Here is a 12,103-nt window from a genome sequence, read left to right on the forward strand (position 1 = left end):
ATAACAGTACTTGAAGACATAGGTAGTGACCACAGGCCTATACTCCTCAATATTGGAACGCCAGGTAGATACCAATCCAACAAAACAACTAGATGGAACTATAAAAAAGCTAACTGGGCAGCTTTTTCACAAGAAACAGACACAAGACTATCAAGCATAGGCCTAATTGAGACAGACGTCAATTCAACCTACACAACTATAGTCTCCAACATCTTACAAGCAGCAAAAAAATACATCCCTCGAGGCCAAGTTAAGAAATACAAACCTTTTTGGACACCTGAATTAGATAAATTAGTAAAAGAAAGAAACATGGCCAGAAAGACTATAGAAAAAAAAACCTACTAGAGAGAACAAGACAACGTACAACAAATTGACAGGGCTTATAAGATACAAAATTAAAACAGAAAAAAAGAAAAAGTGGACCACAACATGCGAACAACTAGATCTAAACAAGGATGGTCGAAAGGCCTGGACCCTTCTGCACCGGCTAGCAGGAAAGAAACAAATAACAAACCCCCAACCTATAAAAGACACTGACGACATAATAACAGAAAACCTTAAAAAGGCTGAAACCTTCAATAAATATTTTGCCAACATTAACAAGTCAAAGCCAAAAAAACAACTGGACCAGGCCTTCAGTAATATCTTAAAGAAAGAAGAAAAAGCTCCAACAGTCAACTGTCAGATCTTTGACACTCCCTTCACTCTACATGAGCTCAATACTGCCCTAAAAAGCCTCAAGTCAAGAAAATCCCCTGGACCCGATAAAATAACAAATGAAATGATTCAGGGACTAGGACCACAGGCCCAAAACTGTATACTTAACTTTATCAACCATACATGGAAAACAGGAGACATACCACAGGAATGGAGAACCGCAAACATAATACCCATTTTAAAGAAAAATAAACCACCTGGAGACCCAAAAAGTTATAGACCAATATCTCTAACATCCAACATTGGCAAAATGGCAGAAAAAATGATCAATAACCGACTTTATTGGTGGCTAGAAAGTACTTGCTCACTCCACAATGCACAAGCTGGCTTCAGGAAAGCAAGTAGAACAGAAGACCACCTCTTTCGTTTTATCCAGGACACAGTAGAAGGGTTTCATGAAAACAAGCACACTACAGCAGTATTTATAGATTTGCAGCAAGCCTATGATAGAGTGTGGAGAAAAGGTCTATTTTTGAAGATGAAAAAAATGGGCATCCATGGAAAAATGTACAGCTGGATCAGTGCATTCTTAAAAAACAGAACCATCCAAACCCGATTCGAAGGTGCCATCTCTAGTAAAAAAAGTTTGGAAAAAGGACTACCACAAGGTTCAGCCCTTAGCTGCACTCTCTTTCTAATCTTCATGAATGACCTCCCAGACCTCATTTCGGTCAATAAGGCACTTTATGCAGACGACCTTTTAATTTGGACTACAGAGAAATATCCAGTGCTGACTAGATCCAAACTAAATAGAGCCCTCACAACTATCTCCACATATTCAAAATTATGGAAAATGGAAATAAACAAAGAAAAGTCAGTTTATTCAATCTTTAGCCACAGCAACAAAACAGCAAAAAGAAACTACATCATAAAAATAGACTCTCAGCCAATAAATAAAGAAGAAAATGCAACATATCTTGGTGTAAAACTAGACCAAAGACTGTCTCTAAAACACTTTATGGCAGATTTAAAAGAAAAGGCATCACAAAGATTAAACATAATAAAACACCTAGCAGGAACATCCTGGGGAGCTGAAAAGAAAACCTTAAGACAGTTATACACTGGATATGTCAGATCTGTAATGGATAACTGTCTCTCCATACAAGTAGCTGCCAACAAAACATATCAATCATCATTAGATACAATCCAAAACCAAGCCTTGCGGTTAATTAGTGGAGGTATGAGAACTACTTCCACAGCAGCCTGTGAAATAGACTCCAATATTGAACCTCTTAAGTTAAGGCGCAACAGAGCAGCATTAGAAGCTATTGAGAGATACAGAAGGTTGGAGGACGATCATCCAAATAAATTACTAACACAGAGAAATAGGTAAAACAACCAAAAAAAGCAAAGGACTCTGATCCAACTTACTGACCAACTAGCCCTAAAACACCACCTACCCAACAACAGAGAAAAATTTACCAGGTTTTCGAACATTACACCCGGACTAAACTACAAACAACCAACCATCAAAACACATTTACTAAATAACACCTTAACAAAAGAATCAAATCCACTGGAGCTCAAAGTAGGCACGCTTGAAACAATTTCTTCTTCTTCTTCATCGTTCTCATTGTTATGTTGGAGTGTTCCTTGAAACAATTGAAAGCTATCAAAAAACAGCTATCCATATTTATACAGACGGATCGGCTTTCAAAGCTACCATCAATGCTGGTCTTGGTGCCTTCCTGGTCTTCCCTAAAAATAAACACTTTGAGATAAGCGCACCCTGTGGTGATTACTACTCAAACTTCCAAGCCGAAATTGAGACAATTACCATAGCACTCCAGACAGTGGAAAACAAATTATATGAAGGAGTGCAACCACCATCAGATATTGTTGTCTTTACAGACTCCCAATCTACTCTGCAAGAACTTAACAGCAGCACCTCAAACAGCCCAAGAGAGTTGACAACACTCATTGTGATAATCCACCAGATGATATCAAAATTAAATATCAATATTACACTACAGTGGATCCCTGGACACATTGGCATCATGGGAAATGAAAAGGCAGATAAGCTATCAAAGGCAGGTACATCTATGGAACAACCAGATAGACCTGTTAACTACCTCACCCTAAGGTCAATGTTAGTCAACAATCACAAAGAGGAGTGGCTCAACCAATGGGCATCAGGAAACACAGGCAGAGCCATGTACAGAGAAATGACTACGCCTAACAAACTGGACAGTATTAACTTCCTCCCCCGCAAAGAACAATCTACAATCTTCCAACTAAGAACAGGACACACACCACTATTAAATTACCACCTGAACAAAATAAACTCCACACAACTACCCCTTTGCAGACATTGCGCCCACCCCTTTGAAACCGTAAACCATATCCTCTTTGAATTCCCCTCCCTAATCCACCTTAGGCAGACCCTTCTTCCACTACAGCCCAACATAACCAACACCCTGTACGGCAGTGCTGAACAACTGAAGAAAACAGCACACTTTTTTTCCTTGGCACAGTCTGCAAAAGAGCTCACAGCTCAGCAGCAATAAAGCTGGCTAGAAGAAGAAGAAGAAGACACCTTTTGAACTTTGGGGCAGATGATGTAAAGGTCATCTGTTTCTAAGGACGATAGCTTATGAGGGTATCATGTGGTCAGCTAAACAAACAACTACCTTTAATTTCAGAGGTGTCCTAAAATCCTAAGGCTCAAAATCCTGGTCTTCACTGAGATTTAAACCTGAGACTCCTCAGTTGGGAAGCCAAGTGCTTTACCACTTTGACAATATACCCCTTTATGTAGTTTTAACCAAATTAATAAATTAATAAATCCACCAAAATATAAAAATGGAATGCCTTAACAATTATCTTATATTAGCTTACACTCTCTCTTCATGGGTGGAAGGAAAATGTTGGTCAAACGTTGGAAGCACATGACAAATAAAATATGAATGTTTAGTTGACATGACTAGTTGCACATAATATAGGAATGGATTTTTTTAAAACTGTCTATTCTACTTGTTAGACGTTACGTTGAAGTGAGCTATTAAGCAAGTCATTTAATATAGAGCTGTTGCCAAAACCTACAGCTCACTTGACGTGTTAACAATGATTATTTACTTAGAAACTTAGCAGAAGAAAGTTGATTAGGAGTAAGGATGACATTCTTCTGCTTATTTACCATTCCTGCCAATGGTTTTTAACAATGACTTTTATTTTAGACAATGCTATTTTGCCCACACAGACAAAATACTTTTTTAAAAAATCCCATATAAGATCACACAAGAGAGCTGAAAATACAAATCTGATGATAGTGCATAAATAAGAAAAAATCGCATGTAAAGATTTTTTTTAGAAAGACCTCTTCCTGAACTATAAAAATAATGTCAAACTAGAGTATGTATTGTTTTTGAGTATTTAATCAAATATAAATATAACGTAGAAAAATTTTCCTTTTTTGATTAACTTAATACTAGGATTTCTAGCTGTGTACAGCTTATTGTACATAGTTTTATTTCTCCATTTCTAGCTGTTATACCTTTTAAATTATTTTATTCCTACTTCTCTAGATGGGTATGTACATCATTATATTCCTACTTTTCTAAATGGGTACAACTTGTACATCATTATATTCCTACTTTTTCTTTTTCAAGCTGTTTACAACTTTTACATTATATTCCTAAATTTTACTTTTCAAGCTGTTTACAACGTATACATTATATATTTCTTCTTTTTACTTTTCAAGATGTTTACATTATATTCCTACCTTTCTAGCTCTTGTACCCAGTGTATAAATCCTATTTTCAAATCTCTTAGCTGAACTGCTCTACCAAGGTGGCTTTTAATTTCAGCAAAGATTGATTTTCTTTCTGCATCTTTATAATAAGGCAATAAGCTGTTATACACTTTTTGTATTTGAAACACTGCATCTCTTTCTGAGTCTTCTGTGGCTGTATCTTCTTTTTCCTTTGATTCTTTAGAGGACTTATCACCATCACCATCCATATTATTTCAAAGCAATGAAATATTCTGCCTAAGGAGAGAAGCATTCAAAAAAGTCAATGACCAATGTGTACAGATATATGTACATATACTGGACATGGGAAATATAATATTCAATACCTGCGCTGGCTAAGGTTGACAGATCTGTTTGAATTCATTCAAATTTTAAGATCATTTTAAGTTTGCGAAGGATTTCTTTTATACCAAAGATAGATTTACATTTGTGAAAGTAAAAAAAAAGTTAGAGAACAAATGAAACTGAATGAATGAATAGCCATGAGACATGATAAGTACACTGTTAGTATGGATTCAATTAAATGTACAGCCTGCCTGTCACAATTAATGATTTCCTAATGTGCAACCCTCAGGCTGTAAAATGATTAATTTGCTGATGAGCTCACCCTAGAACAGGTCACATACAACTGACCCTAGGAGAAGCACTGGTGTCTTAAATCCACACTATTGTCTCAGAAAGACTGTTTCTGAGTTTCGTTGATATCCTAAAGCAGTGTCTAAATAAAAAATTCAGTCTTTTAAATTGTAAAGTCTGATGGTATTGTTTTGTTTTATGTTTCGGTAGTTCCTTCAGAGTTGAAGATGATCTATTTCCTAATCCAAACATCCTGCAGGAGGATGGGGATGGCAGCAGTCGGTAAGGTTATGAGAAATGAGCCCACACAAATATTGATTTTTGTTTCAGATCAAAATTACTTAAAAATGTCATGAAAACAACTGGCTGTCTCATTAATTGTTAAAACGCCACTCTTCATAAACCGAGATGTGAATGCTTTTAAGATCCAGGTACATCTCTCATATAAATTGTTTCAAATTTTTTACCAGATGACTTGTATTTTCTATCATCCTGCCATCTTGTCCATGGAGTGTTCCATTGCTTATAGCTAGCACCTTTAAAGTGTACCATCATATTCACTTTCTCTGAAAGAACTTTCCCCTTGGGCAATAGGAAAGAAGCAACCACCCACCTTCTGATGGTGACTGTGTTATTGTGGATATTCATCTGTTTCTGTCTGTGTTTCTTTGATGAGCAAATAAGAGGCAAATATTTGTATTTTTTACTGCATGATCCACTGACCATACATGGAGAGTTTCTATATAGAAGTAAACAGAGTCCATGAATCATCACGAATTTTATTAGATCTATTTGGTGTAGATTTGGGTCAACTTTAGGGTCAGGAATCTACGTAACTATCCCCTGATGAATCACATCTGGTTTTATCCTCTCTCGCTGCAAATGGAGCAATGGCTTGGTCACTCACATGCCAGATGGAAGAATCCCTAAAGACATCCTTTCCGCTCAGCTTGCAGAAGGAGTCAGACCCAAGGACCACCAAGACAAACCTACAGAGATGTCTGCAAGCGAAACATGAGTTACAAAGATTTAGAATATTAAGAAGCTATGCACATATCCACATACTCATGATACTCTGGATCATATTGAATATTGTCGTGTTGATATTCTAAATTGATAAAATTCTGATATTTTAATAATAATTTTAAATTTATTTTATTTGTCCACAAGAGATTGAGTGACATGACAATGAAGGTAATTAAGTCTATATAGATTTAATAGATCTATCATCTAGATCTATAATCTAGACTAGAATCTAGATACTAGATCTAGATTCTAGACTATAAATATAATATAATAATTATTTATAATAGATCTAGATCTAAATCTAGATGATGATCTGATACTGATAAATCTATATTTAATATAGTCAAATTACACACGTTACTTCAAAAGATAAGGTAGATGTAAATATCTAGTCTAAGTAAAAACATAGGCTTGGATTTATTATAGATCTAGATCTACAATTCAAATTTAAAACCCCAAAATCCCTTAGTTTTCATATTTCATACGAACTAACAATACAAAAAATAGGGGCAATAACTCACAATATGGAGAAAACTACTGTAACTCGTTTGTAGATGAAAAAAAAATAGATCTATCGTAGATACTCATCATAAGTATAATCAAATGATGCTTTTTAATTAATTTTTTTTTTAATCAAGTAGGCCTCTAGAGTTAGGACTGAGTTTTAAATTTAGGCTACATAGACATAAAAGAAAATGCCTTTGAATAGAAAAAATATAAAAATTCTTAATCTTAAATACTCCTATATTTTTTTTTCATAAAGTGATCCGATTATCCTATTTGTTTGTACTATGGCACTACATCCCACAACTACATCATATATCATTACAAAAATGTAGCATTTCATTCGGCAAACATAGGGTAAGGGTTATGGTTATGGTTACATGCATGGGCGTAGCCAGGATTTATTTTTCGGAGGTGATCAAGTTAAAAGTACATCTAAATCTAGAATGCAAATTGAGGTTGAGGAATAGTGCATCAATTTTTATGGGCAATGCAATATGTAAAGGCCTATATAACAGGTCTACCTCACACAAACAAAATAACATAAATGAATCTACCTGGAAAACTAATGTGGGTATAATTTTAAATCCTTATAGAGATCATTTATCTGTACCAATGAAAATTCTTCCTTTAGACTAATTTAACAATTCTCCTTCTTTTCAATTCTAAACTTCTTGAACGGATATACGTCATATGTTTTTGCTGCTTTTTCTTGAACATGTTCCACAATGCATACCTATACTGCTGATTCCGAAGATCAAGGATACTGCTGATACTGTAATTTAAAATGCCAAACTTTTTTTTTACAAAGCCTCTATTCAACTCCTACCTTCGTGGAAACTTCTGGGTGGGTGGGAAAAGTCTTAGGGGGGGGAATTGGACAGGGATCTCGAAAACGGCTCTAACGATTGTCCTAGAAATTTGACAGTTGATGTATATCGTTGGGAAAAAGAATTACTTGCTCGTTGGCCACCCTGGGACAACTCTAGCTTGACCTTATAAGGTTTTGAAATATAAAAAGAAATCAATTTAAATTTTGTTAGAGAACTAGAAAATATTGGGGCGGGAAAAATATTCTTTTTTTTTTAATCTAACATTCATTGACAGCCTCCGAGAAGAAAGGGAAGCACTAGAACTAGCTGCTACCATGCTAGCAAATCATCCAAGTACCACACACAGTCAGATTGTCTTTCTAACCGAACAACCCTCCAAAGCTTTAAAAACTCTGATTCCTTCAATATAAATTTACTTCCGGGGCGCCGCTTAGCAGGCGACCTGATTACATTGCGACAAAATTAGCATTTGTTTTCTATTTTTCCTTTCATATTGTGTATTGTGTTTCATGGAATAAAAGTGTTTCTAGTTTTATGGACTAGTTTATTAGTGTACATGTTAAAAACTACATATTTGATTGTTTCGGCCTTTCGCCGGTGTTACTGAAGTAGTTAAGTTCAGCGTTACTTCCAGTCAGATCTACACTAGATATATTTCCAAGAAGCAACACCGCGCGGAAGCCTTAACACTATAATACAAAGAGAAAAAGTATTGGTTTGTCCGATGGGCGGAAGGCGATTGCATGTATCGCCCCTCCCACCTGGTACATCCCTTTTTCATTTTGTATTTACTAATGATAAAATTTGAGATTAGAGTGTGGTGCTTCATAATATACAAATGGGTTCACATATCAATTCGTAGCTTATATTATCTAGATATTCAACTAATTTTGTTCACAAACTATGATTTCTTTATAAAAATAGGACCTTCCCCCCCCCCACACACTCAAAGGCTAGAGTGTGGGAGGGCAGTAGATGCAATCGCCCCCCCCCCCTTACTCCACCGAATCGGCCAAGATACCAGAAGGGGAGCGACATAATATAAAAATTATATTTTAATTCAACTAATTTTGTTCACAAACTATGATTTCCCTATAAAAGTAGAACCCCCACACACACTCACTCAAGGGGTTTAGGTGGGAAGGGCAGTAGATGTATTCGCCCCCCCCCCCCCTATCGGCCAACAGGGGAACGACATAATATAAAGATCGGTTAAAACATTAATAACATGTTTTAATCATATAGATATTTAATTTATTCTGTTAGCAAGCTGTGATTTCTATAGCCTAAATAAATTGGACCGCCCCCCCCCCACTCGAAAGTTTAGGGGAGCGGGATTGATGCCATCGCCCTCTCCCGACCCCACAAAATCGGCCAACATACTAGCAGTGGCATAGCAAGGTACCCGTGGGCCCGGGTTCAAGAACATCTTGGTGGCCCCCCCTCCAACCAATAAGACAAATTTAGTGTGTGACAAAAAATGAGTAATCTAAATGTAAAGACATTTCAATGTAAAGATCGTACTTTTTTTTAAAGTAAGTAATTATGTCATAACGTTTGACTCAGTTAGGACTGCATATAAGTAATAGTGTCTTAAAAGTCAATGTTTTTACAACTTCTTAACAGAGTTAAACGAATTAAAAGTGTTTCAAATGAACAAACAAATGTTCTACCTAAGTTGTGGGCTCCAACTGGCCATGAGCCATGGGCCCAAGCGTAATGAATTTCTTCGCGCCATGGTTGTTGCTACGCCATAGCTGTGGGCTCCTATTGGTCGTGGGCCCGGGTTCATTAAACCCATTCGCGCGATGGATGCTACGCCACTGACTAGTAAACTACTGCGCAGAGACGTTGGTCTCCAGGATCCGTGCAGGAGAGAGAGAGAGAGACAGGGACAGACAGAGAACGCCCATTGCAGCCAAGTGTTAATGTCTCTGGATACACATAGGTTAAAGAAAACACTTTATATTATTACTAATTTTTTTTTACATATTATAGGCGCCAGTGTCGTTCGAAACGTTTGCTAACTTGATATATTAATAAACATCAACTTACTTCTTTTTAATTATTTTCAGTGTTGGTGGTTAACGCCTAGTTGTAAATCAATATATCAATTTCAAATACAAATTTGTGTCCGGAGTGTGAGATAATTATTAGGCCTATTATTATTTATTGTGTTTCTTTACTTTATCGTCATCTCTGATATTAGCTTTAAACATTATATTAGTCGAAGTAGTGAGAACCACTCTAGCCATCAAGAGCTGGTATCAAGTTCTTGACTTACTTAGACTTACTTAGGTCCTCCTGCGCCGTTCGGCGCATTGGGCTGCAAGCTGTCTGCATAAAGGTCTGTCATTGGCAATGTCTGAAGCCTCCTCCCACCTGGTGTTCACTGTTCTGAGATCCTTCATGAAGGTGTGTCGCAAAGTAATACGAGGACGTCCCTGTTTGCGCTTTCCTCGTATTGGCTTCCATGTTATCGCAACTCTTGAAAACATGTCTCGCAAACCTCATGCGACGCTATGTCACAACTTCACTAAGTGTTCGACTCCCAGTTCGGCATAGGATTTCCTTGTTTGAGACCCTATCTGTGTAACTGACTCTCAAAATCCGTCTCAGCCATTTTTGTTGAACTACGTTTAGTCTTTTCTCAATTTTGACAGATGTCATCCATGTCTCACATGCAGAAAACACAAACTCTCTTTTGTAATCTTTTAGGTTAGACTTTCAAACCGATAACAAAAAACAAACTTCGAATGGATGGTTTTGAGGTCATACGATGAGAATGAGTGGGCATTGGCATCGTATTGGTTTCAAAATCAACCACCGCAAGAAAACAAACAAACAAACTTTGAATGGATGGTTTTGAGGTCATACGATGAGAATGAGTGGGCATTGGCATCGTATTGGTTTCAAAATCAACCACCGCTTGAATCCGCTGTCGGAATAATTTAAATCGGCACACTCTGAACCTCCAAGAAAACATTTAACATATTGCTGTAACTCAGCCAACAGCGAGCCCAAAGAACCTCAACGAAAGGGTATTGGTTTCATAATAGAGCAATAGTAATGCGATAACAAGTATACCACTAGAGTAACCAATAATAGCGGCACTTCTTTCTTGTTTACATCCTAGATCTAATTATCGGCCATCTTTGACTTCCTCTATCTTTTAGCGTGTCTCTGTCCTGTGTCTCATGGTGCACAGTCTCGTACCTAATGGCAGTGCGCAATGTAGAGTCATAACAATATATATTTTATTTGTTCTAAACAAAAATTGTTTAGTATAAGAATCGAATCTAGGACTTGTGTGTCATTAGCGAGATGCTCAGCAACCAGTCATTCAAATATGTGCAGCATTTTATTTTGAAATAAATGATTCAGTCTTTAGTCTTTTATAATACCTAGATCTGCATGTGTCTAAAATGTTGTTTCTAGAATCTATTTTATTTCTTTTCTCTTCTGAAATATAGTGTCAAATCTGAGTTAGTTATTTTACAGATTTTCACCTTATGGCCTCATGACCAATCTACCCGCTATCTCGCGCCCCGGGCCCCCCTCCCCACCCCCGAGATGCTGTCGGTGATAACGTTTACAAGCTTAACGTGTAGGACAAAAGGTTGCCACCTAAAGCTAACGTGTTCCTCCTGCCCGAGGGAGAAGAAAAACTCAGAATTCAAACGTCTGCTGCCTCCAGATAAATATGATTTTTTACCGACATGTTAAAGTTACCATTTTGTCAGCGCTACTTTGTCGTACGAAATTTTAGCATGTAACCTTATTTCAGTAATGTGTTCTTCTTAAAACAAGATTAATTCTAGGCAGTGCTATTTATTATTCAAGTCTATATTTGTTCGTCCATCCTCGGTATGAGCATGAAAAGAAACACATAATGTTGCTGTCTCTTTGTTTAAAGTCTAAAACTATAAAATCATAGAGGTAATGTTCACGTCGGATCTCTTAAGACAAGGGTTAGCAGGCAGGATCTTTTGCTTTGATTATAAACTATCGCAGCAGGTCCGGATTTAAGGGAAGGCAGAATAAAGAAGCTTTGAGTAGAAGACTCGACAAGCATTTTCCCTGTAAATAATTGTTTTAACGGTTTACTAAAGCGATATCCAGTTCTTTCAAGAGCGTCTGAAAAGCTGTGCGGACTAGCATGTGTGTTATAACACTTGATTGGAGCATAACAATTTATCAAATGTGATAGCAGTCTGGGTGATAGCACAAGAATTAGAGAATGAATTAGACATAGCTTAAGGGACCACAAAGACAGGCTCGAGCTAAATGGGAGATGGCATAAACACGGCTTGGTGTTTAACCGAATTGATGTTTAAAATCAAGTGCCAGTGCTTCTTGTGACTGAATTAGAGACAGTATTGTTGTAACTTTAAGGCAGGCAACTCAATGATGTTCTACAGTAAATAAATAAGTGTGTTTATTCACAAGGACAAACACATAACCATAACAGGCTTCTGCATTCCAAGAGTCTTGTTACTAATTCTACCAGTCCTTTCACCAGCAATCTGAATGCGGACCAACGACAGCCTTCCTCGCTTCTCTCCAGGTCCCTACTACAGCCTTCAGGAAACACAAAAGACGGCTCCTTAGCTTCCACCAATTCTGACTCTTCACAATCGCTTGCTATCCCCTTCTTTCCTTTATCAATAGTGCATTCGTTCGCACCACAAGCACT

General features: G+C 37.1%; 1 protein-coding gene across 5 annotated transcripts in view; it reads right to left on the bottom strand.

The window, feature by feature from the left end:
• The window catches only part of LOC106071212 (proteasome activator complex subunit 4-like), a 79,741-nt gene extending 72,496 nt beyond the window's left edge, over nucleotides 1–7,245 (bottom strand). For all 5 annotated transcript variants that reach the window (XR_008777129.1, XM_056025014.1, XM_056025013.1 and 2 more), the window contains exons 1-2: nucleotides 7,132–7,245; nucleotides 4,439–4,705 (exon numbers count right to left, since the gene is read on the bottom strand). Coding sequence is in view for 4 of the 5 variants with exons in the window: in XM_056025014.1 (XP_055880989.1) it covers nucleotides 4,439–4,677 (239 nt within the window). In the remaining variant the exon portion in view is untranslated. The remainder of the gene's footprint in view (nucleotides 1–4,438; nucleotides 4,706–7,131) is intronic.
• Between the last annotated feature and the right edge of the window lie 4,858 nt (nucleotides 7,246–12,103).

This window comes from Biomphalaria glabrata, chromosome 3 (assembly GCF_947242115.1).
Source record: "Biomphalaria glabrata chromosome 3, xgBioGlab47.1, whole genome shotgun sequence".
In the NCBI taxonomy this organism is placed as follows: Eukaryota; Metazoa; Mollusca; class Gastropoda; family Planorbidae; genus Biomphalaria; species Biomphalaria glabrata.